At 36.8% G+C, this 18,171-nt stretch overlaps 1 protein-coding gene across 5 annotated transcripts in view; it reads left to right on the forward strand.

Annotated features, from left to right (window-relative positions):
* Positions 1-18,171, forward strand: part of KDM4C (lysine demethylase 4C) — a 218,205-nt gene that overhangs the window by 33,455 nt on the left and 166,579 nt on the right. For all 5 annotated transcript variants that reach the window (XM_081319370.1, XM_081319372.1, XM_081319371.1 and 2 more), the window contains exon 8: positions 16,052-16,155. In XM_081319370.1, the coding sequence (XP_081175496.1) occupies positions 16,052-16,155 (104 nt within the window). The remainder of the gene's footprint in view (positions 1-16,051; positions 16,156-18,171) is intronic.

The raw sequence follows: 18,171 nt of genomic DNA on the forward strand, positions 1-18,171 counted from the left end.
GTTTATTATCTTTCATTGTTCTTTTGATTAATTCTGTTTTGTTACAAATAGAATTTAGGAAAGAGATACATACTTGATTTTCATCCTGTGGTCTCCAACCACAAAGATTACAATAAAAAAAATAAAAACAAGGTGTTTTTTTTAAATTATGAAAATGTCATAACAGCCTTGCAGCTATAATTTGCATAATCAGCAAAGGTTAATAAACTTGCAGAGTGAATAGATTTTAAGCTTAATTACATATTTATATTAAAAATGTAGCCCAGAATTGCAGCAACTCAAAAAAAGCTGTGAGGTGCAGCAAAGTTGGACTGCTTAACAGATGCCTACTGAATTAATTGAATTTTCCTAAATAATTAAAATGCTAAAATAATGCAGTAAATGTGGTGAAGCATTGCAGGTTATCTAGGTCAAGCCTGTACTTGATACATAAAATTAAAGGAAGCCTAGGATTTTTTTTCATTATATTGTCTGCCGATCATAATTATCACATTGCCTTTTATGCATGAATGCTTTCATCTTTGGAATTCATGAATACTTGATTGACTATGGCACCTACAAATATTTTATCTGAAAGACATTAGACTTACATCTAATAAATGCAGAAGTCTGATTTAGCTCTTTAGATTATTTTTCATTCATGTAGTTCTTTCCTTTTTGTATAGCTACAAATGTAATAAAATCTCAAGTGAGCTGTTACTGCAATTTTGAAACTAGATATTTCTCTGTAATACTTCTGAATACTTAAGATATTGACAGTAGCTTCCATAGTTATAAAATGCAAGGTAAAATAGAACAGATTATATTTTAGACGACAAATCTAAATGACAGACAAATAAATTGAAGCCATATCACAAAGCACATTTTAGAAAAGATTTTTGTTTAAAAAATTTCTTTTATGTTTAACAGACATAATCTATAATGAGGTATGTACATGGGCAGAGAAAAATGGTTAATAAACCATTTGAATATAGTTCTTTATATAGTATATTTGAATATATATAGTATATTTGAATATAGTTCTTTATGCAGATCATTTGTCTTTGAATTAAGTTTTCACAGAGCTTCTTCATTTGTATGCAAGCTATATATTAGAATTAAAAATAAATAAACACAATTTCCCTGTGCATTACTGTGAATATTGTAGCTTCAGATACTGTCTTGTCAAAGTATGGGTCAAAAGTGGGTCACAATTCTTAGGAGGACATAAGACAATGGAAGTTCTAAGGAAGTGCCTTCAATACACCACCACCTTTATACACTTTGGTATAAAAGTATGCGGAATGCAAAGCAATGAGATGTTTCCAGACCAGTGATGTTGAATCTATGTGTGTCAAAGGTGACAAACCACAATTGTTTTGGGTGACGTGGCAGCATTCATAAACATTCAACAATATTCTCGAAAGCACACCCCGTTCCCTTTGATTTTTGGAGGCTGCAGAGGCTGCACAAGAATGGGTGTGCTTTCGCACAGCTTCTGGAAGTTGCATGAGAATGGGGAGTATTTTCATATGGTTTTTGGAGGCTGCAGAGGCTGTGGAAGAGCGTTCTCTGAAACTTCTTCAAGAAGAAAAGCCTTATGTGATCCAGAGCAGCTTTGGATAGACTGCAGGTGCTCTCAACAGAAAGAGAATGCCACCTGAAGATAAGCGTCACGCGGAAGATCTGGGGAACAGCTTCACCATTCCCCAAGATCCTGTGGCCCTGTGTTGAGTGCCCTATCAGGGTGATTTAGATGGGAGGGGAGGGGAAAGAGAGAGAATTGTTTCTCTTTTGTTCAAAGGGAGAAGCAGAGTTAGGCATTTTCTAATTTGTTGACATGTCGAGTCCAAAAGGTTTGCCATCACTGTTGTAGACTGTGAAGTCTAAATGTTTTTTCCCCCCTTGGAGGCGGGCTATTGTATTGTATATTAAACTCAGAGGAGGAATAATCATTCTTTGACGACACTAGATTCTTTTGTAAACTTATTTACAATATTTACAATATTTAAAATATTCTGACCACCTGACTTTTTTCACCATTGAATTTCATTTTGTTAGACAGACTCGAACACTGGGCGCTATCTAACAAAATGAAATTCAATGGTGAAAAAAGTAAGGATCTACATTTAGGCAGGAAAAATCAAATGCACAGGTATAGTATAGGTAGTACCTTGCTCAATAGTAGTAACTGTGAGAGGGATCTCGGAGTCCTAGTAAACAATCACTTCAATATGAGCCAGCAGTGTGCTGCAGCTGCCAAAAAAGCCAACACAGTGCTAGGCTGCATTAACAGAGGGATAGAATCAAGATCAAGTGAAGTACTAATACCACTTTACAATGTCTTGGTAAGGCCACACCTGGAATATTGCATCCAGTTTTGGTCACCACAATGTAAAAAAAATGTTGAGATTCTAGAAAGGGTACAGAGAAGAGCAACAAAGATGATTGGGGGTCTGGAGGCTAAAACATATAGGGAACGGTTGCTGGAATTGGGTATGTGTAGTTTAATGAAGAGAAGGGTGAGGGGTGACATGATAGCAGTGTTCCAATATCTCAGGGGCTGCCACAAAGAAGAGGGAGTCAAGCTATTCTCCAAAGCACCTGAAAGCAGGACAAGAAGCAACGGATGGAAACTAGTCAAGGAGAGAAGCAACCTAGAACTAAGGAGAAACTTCCTGACAGTTAGAACAATTAACCAGTGGAACAACCTGCCTCCAGAAGTGGTGAATGCTCCAACACTGGAAGTTTTTAAGAGGAGACTGGACAGCCATTTGTCTGAAATGGTATAGGGTTTCCTGCCTGAGCAGGGGGTTGGACTAGATGACCTCCAAGGTCCCTTCGAACTTCTTCTTCTTCTTCTTCTTCTTCTTCTTCTTCTTCTTCTTCTTCTTCTTCTTCTTCTTCTTCTTCTTCTTCTTCTTCTTCTTCTTCTTCTTCTTCTTCTTCTTCTTCTTCTTCTTCTTCTTCTTCTTCTTCTTCTTCTTCTTCTTCTTCTTCTTCTTCTTCTTCTTCTTCTTTTCACCCTGCAGAAGAAATTACTATGGTATGGAAGGAGGAGAGAGTTGTGAGGCTGGGGGAGTGGGGGAGGGAAGTACAGGTAGCAGTACCAAGGAAAATACTGTAATTATGGGTGAGTGTGGCAATTTACAGCCTGCCAATGTTTTGTAAGCTACAACATTTTAACAGTAGTTTAAGAGAACCTTTCCTATTTTTTTTCTGAATTTGATGAGTGAAAGTAATTGCCCTGACTAAGGGAGGAGGAGAGGAGAGGTAATAATAAAATCAATCAGATTTGCCATTCACTCTATTCAGAAATCAACAGTCAGGCATTGCCTGTATGTGACTTCTCTCTCAAGAACTAGTAATAAAGGTATTTTCAGTGATGACATTTTTCAAAAGTATAAAAATATGGTAATTGTGTCTGCAGGAACACTATTTGTATTCTAATTATAATGCAGAAATAAGTTCATTGTTCTAATTAAAATAGACTTAATTTTTTTTGTTATTGTCAGTAAAACAAATTTTATTTTACAGCCTTGTCAGTTTATAGTATGGTTATACTTGATACACAGAGTAAGAATTATTAAAAGTAAATGTTATTTGTTATTTCCTGCCCAACCCTAACCTCAATGAAATCCTTAGTTTTATTCATTTGGAGGGCAGGAGGGAAATGTATAAACTTATTTATCATGTCAGGGGCTTATGAAATTTCAGATTTTGAACACTCCTACCCTAGTTTTAAGAACAGTATACTTCTTAAAGAGTACTTTAAGTCTATAAAGAAATACTGTTACAACGATGTGAAATTTCATTGATAAGGCAAGTTTAGCAGATCTGTAATACATCTTGAGAAAGGAGCAATATTTTACTGTACATAATTATCAGTTAATAACTGGCATGTTTTTTGAGACCCGAGTATGCATTTTGAGCTACCGGTACTTTTGAGGATTTACAATAGAGACTAGAAGCTGTTTCATTTGGTATACTTTGCTAGTCTTATTTTGCTCTACTGACATTAGAAAATTTGGGGCTAAACATAGGTTTTATTGTATTAAATTATAATGTGTTATGTTGCCAAGTTAACGCAATATAGATTTATGGCCACTGAAATCATTGAACATAAATTTGCCTAAATCTCCACTAGCTTGTTATGGTTATTATGGTATTTTTTAAAATGAGGCTTTAGTAGGACTATTGTTTACTACTCCTGGAACACAGCCATATGTTTGCTTATTGGCGTTAAAAGGTAAAGGTAAAGGTTTCCCCGCACACATGTGCTAGTCGTTTCCAACTCTAGGGGCCGGTGCTCATCTCCGTTTCAAAGCCAAAGAGCCAGCGCTTGTCCGAGGACGTCTCCGTGGTCATGTGGCCGGCATGACTAGACGCCAAAGGCGCACGGAACGCTGTTACCTTCCCACCGGAGTGGTCCCTATTTTTCTACTTGCATTTTTACGTGCTTTCGAACTGCTAGGTTGGCAGAAGCTGGGACGAGTAACAGGCGCTCACTCTGCTACGCGGTACTCGGGATTCGATCCGCCAAACTTCCAACCTTCTGATCGACAAACTCAGCGTCCTAACCCACTGAGCCACCGCGTCCCTTAAGCTACATTAGTGGAGCCATAAAGTGGCTTGTTTTAATATGGGTGTGGCTTGTTTTAAAATTTCAGATATCATCTGTAATTCTTCTTAATGTTTTTAAATGGATGCACTGGCACAGGAAATAATGTCTCTAGTTAAAAATTTGCCTTTTCTTTATTTGTATGACCATATACAAGCTGCTATATCTCAAAACTAAGAAAAATACCGTATTTTCCGGCGTATAAGACGACTGGGCGTATAAGACGACCCCCTACATTTCCTGTTAAATTATAGGGTTTGGGCTATACTCGCTGTATAAGACTACCCCTCTTCCAACGCACACCAAATAAAAATTAAAAAACATCAGATTTGATTTTAATATGGTAATTTTAATTCAAATGCTTATGACATGCAGGTGCTTAGTAGGAAAACTGTCACTTATAAACATAAGGCTGTTTGTCATCAAACATGTAAACATAAAACAGTGCAAGTGGATTAAATAATAATAATAATGATGATGAAGAAGAAGAAGAAAAAGAAGAAGAAGAAGAAGAAGAAGAAGAAGAAGAAGAAGAAGAAGAAGAAGAAGAAGAAGAAGAAGAAGAAGAAGAAGTTGGAGGGGACCTTGGAGGTCATCTAGTCCAACCCCCTGCTAAGGCAGGAAACCCTATACCATTTCAGACAAATGGCTGTCCAGTCTCTTCTTAAAAACTTCCAGTGTTGGAGCATTCACCACTTCTGGAGGCAGGTTGTTCCACTGGTTAATTGTTCTGTCAGGAAGTTTCTCCTTAGTTCTAGGTTGCTTCTCTCCTTGACTAGTTTCCATCCATTACTTCTTGTCCTGCTTTCAGGTGCTTTGGAGAATAGCTTGACTCCCTCTTCTTTGTGGCAGCCCCTGATTCCAGCAACCATTCCCTATTTTCCTAATTCACTTTTTCACTTTTCTTAATTCACTCTAAAGCTTTCCCTGCACAGAGCCTTAAGTAACACAAGCTGCCTGCAATTAGTGCAGGTTCGCATCCCACCAGGCTCAAGGTTGACTCAGCTTTCCATCCTTCCAAGGTAGGTAAAATGAGGACCCAGATTGTTGGGGGCAATAAGCTGACTTTGTAATAATGCTGCTTGGGGGTGTGTGTGAAAGCCCTAATAAACAGGCATATACACAGAATGAAGGCTATTGCTAAGCACATTGATTTGTGCTTTAAATTGTAAGCCACCCTGAGTCTTCGGAGAAGGGCAGGATATAAATGGGATTTTTTTAAAAAAAAGACCAAATGGGAGATCCGCTCCAGGTTTTCCAGCCAGCCCGCCCAGTTCCTGAGTCAAATGTGTCCTTAGAGCTAAGCCGCTGCTCTGGCTGCTGGCTTCCCCACCTGCCTTTCAAGTTGGGATATACTACAGCTGGTCTTCAACTTTAGAAGAAAAGACGCCCAGACTCCAGCCTGTAAAAAATCACAGACTGCAGCTTCTTCTCCAATTGGTCCCGCTTTCCCTGCGCAGACTAAATGGGAGATCCGCTCCAGGTTTTCCAGCCAGCCCTGTCCCTAAATTTTCAGCACCCGGCGTATAAGACGACCCCTGACTTTTGAGAAGATTTTCATGGGTTAAAAAGTAGTCTTATACGCCGGAAACTACGGTAGCATAATCCTGTAAAATAAATCAATAGCACTGAAATGATGACTGGATTGTACATTGCACTAAGTCATGGCATATTTATTTGTAGTTTGTTGCATAAACTAAATTGGATTCATTCACACATCATGTTAAGGCAAACTTTCAGAGTTAAATCCAGGTTACTGTACATTATTTGGGCTAGAATTTGCTCTGCTCTAAAAAAATGGAGCAAAATATGAATTGATTTTCCAGTTACTCAGATAGTTGCTTATGTACGTTCTTTTATTTTCATTTATGTGTGTCAATGAAATCACAATGCCGTAAAATTAGTTTTGTTTGCTTTTGCTCTTGTTTGCACATATTATATTGCATAAACTGGATATAGCTATCCTGTTGACTGTGTGAAAAAAAATCTGCATCCTTTTGGATGGTGCAAACATCAGTCAAGGATTTGGTGGTCCTAGACATGAAACATAACATGTCACAAATAGTTTCACATCCCTTTGAACATTTTGAAGTTCCATTTTTTCAGAAAAGTTGAGAAAACTTTGGATCAATTCTTGGTCTATCCTAGCATCTTGTAATTTAAAATTTTGTTTCCAAGGAGCCTGAAGTTAATATTTTTGTCACTTTTAAGAAATGGTCAGCTCCATCTAGTTGCCCTTACTCCACCCCGAATAAAGGGATTAAAGGGTTGTAAAAAGAAAAAAAAGAGAGATGAATTAGACTGCTCAATTAGTTTTTAAATAAAAAATACCAAAGACTTTCCATAACATTATAAGTTGTATAGCAGAAATGTCTACCCAGTAATAGAAGAAAATAAATGCTACACAATACTATTAGCAGGACACTAATACTTCTATTTTCTGTACAAATGTATATTTCCATTTTGTTATTTTCTTTTTTTCATCTGGGGGTTTATTTCTCCTATTATATTTTATATGTCACTGACCCATTATATGGTTTTAACCATATACTTACATTCACATGTAACCCACGTAATAATATAGCCACTTAATTGCTCAATATTTCATAAGTAGTACTCTGTGCTTAAAATATTTTACTAGTACTATTTTTACTAATTGTCACTTTGTTTCTATTATTTGGCCTCTATTTCTGTATTCACCTCATTGTGGTAAATTGTTACATGTACTTTAATCCACATTTTAGAAACATTCTAGGTTTTAGGCATTCTGCTGTTATTTTCCAGATAATGGTTTTCCCTTTCAGTCCTATGGCTTCTTGTACTCTGTTCTTTTATTCTTTTAAGAAATTTAGGAAGCTTAATTTGCTGGTCAGTTACTGTAATAAGAAGGGACGTGGTGGCTCAGTGGGTTAGGACACTGAGCTTGTCAATCAGATGGTCAGCAGTTTGGCGGGTTGAATCCCGAGTGCTGCGTAACAGAGTGAGCGCCTGTTACTCATCCCAGCTTCTGCCAACCTAGCAGTTCGAAAGCACGTAAAAATGCAAGTAGAAAAATAGGGACCACTCCGGTGGGAAGGTAACAGCGTTCCGTGCGCCTTTGGCGTCTAGTCATGCCGGCCACATGACCACGGAGACGTCCTCGGACAAGTGCTGGCTCTTCAGCTTTGAAACGGAGATGAGCACCGGCCCCTAGAGTCGGAAACGACTAGCACGCATGTGTGGGGGAACCTTTACCTTTACCTTTACCTTTACTGTAATAAAGAGAGCATTAGGAGAAAAAATCCAAGTTATAAATATACCTAACTTCACCTCATTTAATTGTACTTTCCATTGGAATAAATAATTTGCACCTCATATAAATAATCACATATGTTGCTCAGCTAATGATCACTATTGCAAGAATGGCAGAAAGACTTCTATTTTCTTTTACATTTTCTTGACATTTAGTTATAACACTCCATGTATATACTAAAATTGATCTAATTATATTGATGTCTGCTTATTGTAATCAAGCCTTGATACTTAAGATCTATAATAAACTAAAATGCAGGATCTAAAATTGAGATTTTGCACAGTCTCTAATTGGCTGTGTTCCTGAAACTGAAGATAGAAAAATGACTTCTGGGACTTCCGGTTTGTCACGCAGCCGCTATGAATGGCTGAGAGACTTGCTCTCTCTCTCCCCTGTCCAGTTTTGCATCGCTGGGGGCCCCTGAAAAGGGCGGAAAGCCGCCTGTTAGACCTGGCGAACTCTCCAAACTGGCAAACGAAAGGACCGGCCATTATGGCTGGTCCCTAGGCTGTGAACAGCTGAAGTCACATTTTCCACCAGGCAACTCTTAAAGCAGCGCAGAAGAGACTGGGTGAGATCTATCTCTTTTACACCCTAATTACTTTCTATACCACCTTAAGCTGCTAAGCATTTTCCCCCCTGAGGTGAGGGAAGGGGGACTTTTGCCCTCCCTCCAGAAAGAGTGGCGACTAAATACCCAGGGGCATGTTAAACGTTGAAAAAGTAACTGAATCCCAATTAAAACTTTATTTCTCAAAGCATGTGGATTGAAAGATCTTTTATTTCCTATTTTTCATTGTCTACTTCTGTTGGAAATCTGGATTCTTTGTTATGAAAACAAAAAAAGAAAAACTGAAAAGATTAAGACAACTTTGGGACTCAAAGGGAAACTTTAAAAGGGGCCTGGCTGACTGCCCAGGGAAATAGATAAGATACATAACCTTGAGAAGTTTAAAACAACAGCTGTGAAAGGCTTTGTGTTCCCTACCTAGAAAAAAAAATTCTCTTTTGGATTTTCTAAGTGTAAAGCCTTTAGCTTAAAATACCAATATGGAAGAAGACCAGGAACAAAATTTATTTATAGATGAAGATTAACAAACTTGCCATGTTGAAAACACTAATCCAAATTTTTACCACAACCAATGAAATACTAAGAGGCCATGTGAAGAAACAAGAAGACAGCCCAGATATGAAAGCCCAAACTTTGACCACAACTAAAGAAAATACAATAGAAAAAATGAAACATCAAGTACGATGACAGAAGAATCTACTCTTAAACAAATATCGATATTTGAAAATCCAGAAAAGACATTGACAACTTGGAAAAAGGAAAAGGTTTCTTATACAACTCAGAAGGAACTAGAAGGATCTAGGAAAAGAACAGTTGGATGAGAAGACAAACAATTCAGAACAACTACGTCAATATGGAAGAATAAAGAGACGACCCACTAGACCTACAAGTCCTCTCAAAAAAAATGGCAACCGGATGGTTTTGCCAATATCAATTAATATACATGATATTACAAGGAGATTGGTTTGATGACCTAAGATGATTTGGCAAAGGAAAAAGCCAGAATAAGACTCAAGAAGAATGGAATTTTGACCATCTTATTGAAATCTAAAACAGAATGTACTTAAATAGATAAGATGTGTACGTTGAACACAAGACATTGTCATGAACTGAGAGAAAGAAAATTTTTTGGTCATTAAAATTTAGCAGTATAAATATTAATAGCTAATTTGAATATTGATTTGTTCATAAAGGTCATGTAAAGGTGAATAATATAGACAAGCTAAAAACCTATTGTTGAAAGTAATAAATAGGTCTATATGGAATGTTAAAACTGAAAATTATCAGTTTAAGAGAGCAGATACAAAGAGGAAGAGAGGAATATTCTATTAAATATTGAAATAAAAAGAAATTTTGATTACTACTTAAAAAAACAACAACTGAAAATTAGCAAAAAGGAAGGATATCATACTGTATCCTTAATTTGTTGACATAGACGGTGAGAAGTTAAGTAAACGGGATGTGTATTTTGAACATTAGATTTTGTGAGGAATGGTGGTTAGATGAATTGGGAGTATACTAAAAATCTTGGGAATGATAAATATCAAACGTTAAATCTAAATGTTAGTGGAAATTAAAATTGAAAAATCTATTAGGTCATTGATTGTCTAAAAGACTGTATGTTAAAACAGTTAGAATATGTGTAAACTAAAAACTATGGATATATATAAGAAAGTTATTTTCTATGTGATGGATAGGATAAAACTTGTCTTTTAATTTACAAATAGACAGTATATATGAAGGGAAAAAGAGAGGAAATGTTTATGGTAGCAATTTGAAATCTGTACTAATGATATCTGTATGTAATTGAATTACTACTACCCAGCTACCGTGTTGCTTTTCAAATATGTGAATGTAATATTAGAAAATCAATAACATTTGTTAAAAAAAGAAAAGAAAAATGACTTCTGTCTCTTGGGTCTTCTGTGAGCATGCTCTCCAACCATAGTTGTTCACAGAATGAAAACTATAAAATACTGCCCACCTACTAAGATATATCAAGCATATTGTATTTTCATATATATATAATGTTGGAGATTATGGCATTTGTGCAAAAAATGTTATTGGTGTTAAAAGTGTAACCAATTTAAAATATTCACAGAAGATTGGCTTTCAAAGCATGTATCTTGTATTGTATTTCCCTTCCTGCTGGGATGATATAGGATATAATTTTCCAGGGTCATTGTAAATATACAATCTAAAGTGATGTGCTGGGCTTAATATACTGTGCATTACCTTACTCCAGTGGTTTTCCAATTTAAATTAACTTATGACCAGTCACCACATTTGTTCAGGCCCTGATTACAAATCCATAAAGAAGGTGATTTAAATAGTCTCTTCTTTCTTCATTGATTTTAATTTAAAATTTAATTTATTTAATGCAGCACAAACGTCTAGATTTTAAAAATGTGATGATGGGTTCATTTCAAGTGTATGGCTAATAGACAGGTTTTCTTATTCCTGCTCTTGAATTTATCAGTCTTCAGTACCAACTTTCCTAAAATATTGTACTATACAGGTTGGCATTTACTAGGCAATGAAATAATGTTTGATGCACTTTGTATGAAACTCCTACAATTAGTACTTGGCTTTATTAAATGCTGATATTTTGACCCTTCCTGCTTCTGTGTATATGTCAGTATTATGTAAGTATTATGAGTCCCACTCATGGATCAGAGTACATCATGGGCATCTATAAAAAGCGCAGCCTTTGATTTATTACATTGTGTTTTTGTTGTTGTTGTTAGTTGCGAAGTCGTGTCCGACCCATCGCGACCCTATGGACAATGTTCCTCCAGGCCTTCCTGTCCTCTGCCATCCTCTGGAGTCCATCTAGGCTCACGCCTACTGCTTCAGTGACTCCATCCAGCCACCTCATCCTCTGTCGTCCCCTTCTTCTCTTGCCCTCAATCTTTCCCAGCATTAGGCTCTTCTCCAGTGAGTCCTTCCTTCTCATTAGGTGGCCAAAGTATTTGAGTTTTAGCTTAAGGATCTGGCCTTCTAAAGAGCAGTCAGGGTTGATCTCCTCTAGGACTGACCGGTTTGATCGCCTTGCAGTCCAAGGGACTCGCAGGAGTCTTCTCCAGCACCATAGTTCAAAGGCTTCAATTCTTTGGCGCTCAGCCTTTCTTATGGTCCAGCTTTCACTGCCATACATTGCAACTGGGAAGACCATAGCCTTGACTATACGCACTTTTGTTGACAGGGTGATGTCTCTGCTTTTTAGTGTGCTGTCTAGATTTGCCATGGCTCTCCTCCCAAGGAGCAAGCGTCTTTTAATTTCTTGGCTACAGTCCCCATCTGCGGTGATCTTGGAGCCCAGGAAAATAAAATCTGTCACTACCTCCATTTCTTCCCCATCTATTTGCCAGGAATTGAGAGGGCCAGATGCCATGATCTTGGTTTTCTTAATGTTTAGTTTCAACCCAAGTTTTGCACTCTCCTTCTTCACCCGCAACAAGAGGCTCTTTAGTTCTTCTTCACTTTCTGCCATTAGAGTGGTATCATCTGCATATCTTAGGTTGTTGATGTTTCTTCCGGCAATCTTAATTCCAACTTTTGATTCATCTAGCCCTGCCTTTCTCATAATGTGCTCTGCATATAAGTTAAATAGGCAAGGCGACAGTATACAGCCTTGCCGGACTCCTTTCCCAATTTTGAACCAATCAGTGGTTCCGTGTCCAGTTCTCACTGTTGCTTCTTGGCCCGCATATAGATTTCTCAAGAGACAAATAAGATGGTCTGGTATGCCCATCTCTTTAAGGACTTGCCAGAGTTTGTTATGATCCACACAATCAAAGGCTTTAGCATAGTCAATGAAGCAGAAGTAGATGTTTTTCTGGAACTCTCTAGCTTTCTCCATGATCCAGCGTATGTTAGCAATTTGATCTCTAGTTCCTCTGCCTCTTCGAAATCCTGCCTGTACTTCTGGTAGTTCTCGATCCACATACTGCTGGAGTCTAGCTTGTAGAATTTTAAGCATAACTTTACTAGCATGAGAAATGAGTGCAATGGTGCGATAGTTTGAACATTCTTTGGCACTGCCTTTCTTTGGAATTGGAATGTAAACTGATCTTTTCCAATCCTGTGGCCACTGTTGAGTTTTCCAAATTTGCTGGCAAATTGAGTGTAGCACTTTTACTGCATCGTCTTTTAAGATTTTGAATAGCTCAGCTGGAATACTGTCACCTCCACTAGCTTTGTTGTTGCTCAGCTTTTCTAAGGCCCACTTTACTTCACATTCTAGGATGTCTGGCTCGAGGTCAGTGACCACCTCATTGTGATTATCAGGGACGTTAAGCTCATTCTTGTATAGTTCTTCTGTGTAATTTTGCCACCTCTTCTTAATCTCTTCTGCCTCTGTTAGGTCCCTGCCATTTTGGTCCTTTATCATGCCCATTTTTGCATGAAACGTTCCTTTCATCTCTCCAATTTTCTTGAAAAGATCTCTGGTCCTCCCTATTCTATTGTTTTCTTCTATTTCTTTGCATTGTTCATTTAAGAAGGCATTCTTATCTCTTCTAGCTATTCTTTGGAATTCTGCATTTAATTGGGAATATCTTTCTTTTTCTCCCTTGCCTTTCGCTTCCCTCCTTTCCTCAGCTATTTGCAAAGCTTCCTCAGACAGCCATTTTGCTTTCTTGCATTTCTTTTTCTTTGGGATGGTTTTGGTTGCTACCCGTTGTACAATGTTGCGAACCTCTGTCCATAGTTCTTCAGGCACTCTGTCTATCAGATCTAATTCCTTAAATCTATTTGTCACCTCTACTGTATATTCAACAGGGATATGATTTAATTCATACCTGACTGGCCTAGCGCTTTTCCCTACTTTCTTTAATTTAAGCCTAAACTTTGCAACAAGAAGCTCATGGTCTGAGCCACAGTCAGCTCCTGGTCTTGTTTTTACTGACTGTATAGAGCTTCTCCATCTTTGGCTGCAGAGCATATAGTCAATCTGATTTCTGTGTTGACCGTCTGGTGATGTCCATGTGTAGAGCCGTCTCTTGGGTTGTTGGAAAAGAGTGTTTGCTATGACCATCGTATTCTCTTGACAAAATTCTATGAGCCTGTGCCCTGCTTCATTTTGTACTCCAAGGCCAAACTTGCCTGTTATTCCAGTTATCTTTTGGCTTCCTACTTTAGCATTCCAATCCCCCATGATGATAAGGACATCATTTTTTGGTGTTAGTTCTATAAGGTGCTGTAGGGCTTCATAGAACCGGTCAATTTCATCCTCTTCAGCACCGGTGGTTGGGGCATAGACTTGGACTACTGTGATATTGAATGGTTTGCCTTGGATTCGAACTGAGATCATTCTGTCATTTTGAGGATTGTATCCCAGTATTGCTTTTCCTATTTTTTTATTGACTATGAAGGCTACTCCATTTCTTCTGAGGGATTCTTGCCCGCAGTAGTATACCTGATGGTCATCTGAATTAAATTCACCCATTCCTGTCCATTTTAGTTCGCTAATACCTAAGATGTCAATGTTTAGTCTTGTCATCTCTTGTTTGACCACGTCCAGCTTTCCTTGATTCATGGATCTTACATTCCAGGTTCCTATGGAGAAAAAATCTTTACAGCATCGGACTTTCCTTTCACCACCAGACATATCCACAGCTGAGCGTCCTTTCGGCTTTGGCCCAGTCGCTTCATTCTTTCTGGCGCTACTAGTACTAGCCCTCTGCTCTTCCCCAGTAGCATATTGGACGCCTTCCAACCTGAGGGGCTCATCTTCCAGCGTCATATCGTTTTGCCTTTTGGTACTGTCCATAGGGTTTTCATGGCAAAGATACTGGAGTGGGTTGCCATTTCCTTCTCCAGTGGATCACGTTTTGTCAGAACTCTCTGCTATGACCTTTCCGTCTTGGGTGGCCCTGCACGGCATAGCTCATAGCTTCATTGAATTACGCAAGCCCCTTCGCCACGACAAGGCAGTAATCCATGAAGGGGTATTACATTGTAGAATGAGGTAAAATAGAAATATTTATGGACAAAATGCAGCTCTTTACAGTGTGGAGGTTTTTGTATTTGCATGTAAAAGTTTGTACTTGTGAAAGTTTCCATATAATCTCAAATCTTGCTAGTATAGAGTTTGGTAAAATAGAAATGAGTGCCTAACAGTGCATAAAGTTACAGATTGTCTTCTTGCTAGCAGGCCCACATCTTGCATAATATTTTTGGTTGAAGTATTTTGTAACTTCTGGGAAAATGTGGAGGCTAAAGAAGGTAGAACAAATGCTATTCTATAAAGCACAACATTCTTTATCAGGAGTTTCAGCTGGGCTATTAATAAACGGTCTAGGTGCCTCTCTTATTTCACTATTCATTTAACAAATGGAGTGTGCTTTGGAATCGTATTGCTAACTTCATAGATATCAGTTATTAACATTTTGAGGTCCTTAGGCTAGTGGATTGGCAAGGAATATTTTGATAAAAGGGTTTATAAAATAGTGATATTTATGTGAAGACTTAAATTAATGCATTCTAGACGGTAAATATTAGCTGCTAACCAAGAAGTTTCCAAATGTGGATTGAGAAGATTAGGCTCACTTTATATTTTAGATAAATTGTAGTTATTCTAGGCAGGCAAGAAAATGAAATGCAAGCTTTGTATCAGCACTTTTTCTTTCTTTTTTTACTTTTTTGTTTGGAAAATATTGCATAGTTTTAAAATAGAACTTTGCAGTTATTCTTAGTTACTTGGTTCTTGTAACTGAAAATTCTATAAAGACAATTGATGGAAAAAGGCAAGCTTTTGGAAACTATAGGAATTTTTGTAAAGTAAGAAATTGTTTCATGGGTTTTAATGCAAGCTTTCTCCAGGAGGAAAATTTCCATTATTCACTTATTCTAGTAAGACAACTCTATCACAAATGTCTTATTTCCTTGAGGAAGGTTTTGATTGAAATATGTTGGGCAATTTTACGTTAATTTTACGTTTTGCTAGTTGCATACCTTTTTCAGTAATATATTGAGGCTTGCCAATGTATTTGTGTTCAAATAATTGTGTTATTCCCACTTTCTTACTTTCAACAGATGAAATTGTTCAACACAATTTGTAAGTGCCTTTTTAGTAAAGTTCGCACAGAATCCACTGTTTTTGTGGAAAGAGTTGCCCTCGTCTGATACAATCTCCGTGACAAAATTCATTAGTTTGATTTCTTGAAAGTTAGGTATAAAAATTGCAGTTCTGTAGAAAAGAAATTTGAATCGCTCAACAATGCAATTATAGTATTTTCAAATTATCTGGAAAAGCTATCAGTTTTACATGTCAACAACCAAGATAATAAATTATTCAACAGTAATTGCTACTGTAAAATAATTCCTGTGAGATTGATATGTATGTTAATATAATTGCTGGGGGGAACTCTTTGAATGAGGGTTTTAGTTTAAAAGCACCAATTATTGTTGATTATGTGTGTTCTCTTTTGTTTGTCATTTTTGTTTAAAGGCAGAATGCTGTTTTTGAGAGGAGTTATTGTTCTATATATGAGTTTGATTACAGATAAATTCAAATAATTTATTCACAGTATGTTGTTTATCAACTATGTCTAATACAGTTCTTCGTTTATTTTTGTTTTTTTAGGATTTTTCCCAAGCAGTTCTCAAGGATGTGATGCTTTTCTACGCCATAAGATGACATTAATTTCTCCCTCAATATTGAAAAAATATGGAATTCCTTTTAATAAAGTGAGTTATTTATGTTTGGATCCTCATCCATTAGATCAAATAATGCATAGTAAATCACATTTATCTTTACACACATTCAATTTTAAACAAACATATCTTGATGAAGAAATCTTTTATGTACATATATTTGGTAAGAGTGAGGAAGGCATGAAATAAAACTTTATTTACTGAATACATATAACTCTAGATACATATTCCCTGCCTCCCTTTCTTTGGATTTTCATCCTACAAAAAATTTTCTAAATCAATCAGATTGGTGAACTAAGATTTGCATAGATTTTTCATGAAAATTCCAACCTAAGTTGTATCTTATATTTTATTCAAAGAATTCAAAGCAACATATATGGTTGCTTTATTTTGGAAGGAATAGACCTGACAATATAATTGTATGAGACCAGAACAAACATTTCAAAGACAATTATGGGTAACCTAATTGTCTTAAAATAGGGTATCATGTTATAGAAATCTTCAAAACTTAAACTGGTTTGGGGTAGAAGTGGAGATTGGTTGATGGGAGTGTAATGGATTTTGCTTTTAATTACAGCCTTTAGCTTGTGCAGACAGATGCAAACTGACTGGGTTTGGTGGTTCACTGTGATCAGTTTGCAAAGCTTTTTGCAGACAAATCACAACTATTTTTATTTGAATACTCATTTGAATATTTGTTAGATCAATATTAGTAGATACATCTTTGGCACCTGCTTGGCCACTTAAAATTATATATGTGTTTCAAATTATGCAGTCTGTAAACATGGATAGGATTCTTGGCAATATAGGCCTAGCTACATGTGTACTTAGATCATCTGGATAAGAAATATACAAAATTAGATTAGATTCAACTTTACTCCTTTTGGGCACTAAGAAAGTTGTGATTAATTTATTGAATGATCTACAGTGGTATTTTGGGGGTTTCTGCTAGATTTTTAGCATATTTTCATTACTACCAAGCATGGCAAACTTCCGGATAACCTTTAGGAATAGGATTTAAAGGTATACTTTTACCGTGGCTTTAATTATTTCTGTTAATGCTTCAAATATTGTGCTGAGGGATTAATTAATTTTACTTATTATTAAATTTATTTGCCACCTATCTCACCTATCATGGGACTACTCTGGGCAGCTTATTTTATTATTTTCCATTCTGTTTTTATAAGAAGTCATCTGTAATTTGGAGGTTTGGTGTCAGCAGTATTTGAATAATAGCCAACTCTATCCTTCCTATCTCATTCTAAAGAAATTCTTGGGATCTTGAAGAAGGGATTCCATAGAACTAACAAACTGAAGATGAATTCTAATCATACAGAAGTTTTTTTTTTCATTGGTAGATCTGATTTAGAAATTACCTTTGAATGAACTAACATTTCCTTTGAAAACTCACTTCAGAGATCATTCTGGATCCAGTTGTGAACCTGGAATTCCAACTGTCAAGTGTCCAGGCATTACTTTGTGTAACTCAGATTGGTGGGCAATTATAGCCATTGTTGGAGAATGCAGAACTGGGCACTTTGATCCATTCAAGTGGCTTTCAGACTGAGGCTCGACAGCCATTTGTCTGGGATGCTTAACCTGGATTCCTGCAGTAAGCATGCATTTATACTTGATGACTTAAATCAGGGGTCCTCAAACTTGTCTCTTTTATGACTTGTGGACTTCAACTCCTAGAATTCCTCAGCCAGGGTGAAGTTTGAAGACCCCTGACCTAAATAGATCCTTCCAATTCTTCCAGTTCTGTGATTCTAGATATATCATGTACAGATGATGATGATGATGATTTTTTCAGTGAATTTTTATTTAGAGCTACAATTTGTTTCTTAATAGGAACTGTGTTGCTTGTGTTGATTTTTTTTTGGCTCCAAATGATTTAGGACTAGAATATTTGAAGTATAACATTCTTCCATATTAAACTGTTTACTTGTTGGTAGCATCATCAGATATTTTTTATATATTGTAAGCTATTTGTTTGCGATTATGAAAAGCTCTTTTTCCATTACTGTGACTAGGAATTGAAATGAAATG

The sequence above is a fragment of the Vipera berus genome, assembly GCF_964194415.1.
Source record: "Vipera berus genome assembly, chromosome: 2".
Classification (NCBI taxonomy): domain Eukaryota; kingdom Metazoa; phylum Chordata; class Lepidosauria; order Squamata; family Viperidae; genus Vipera; species Vipera berus.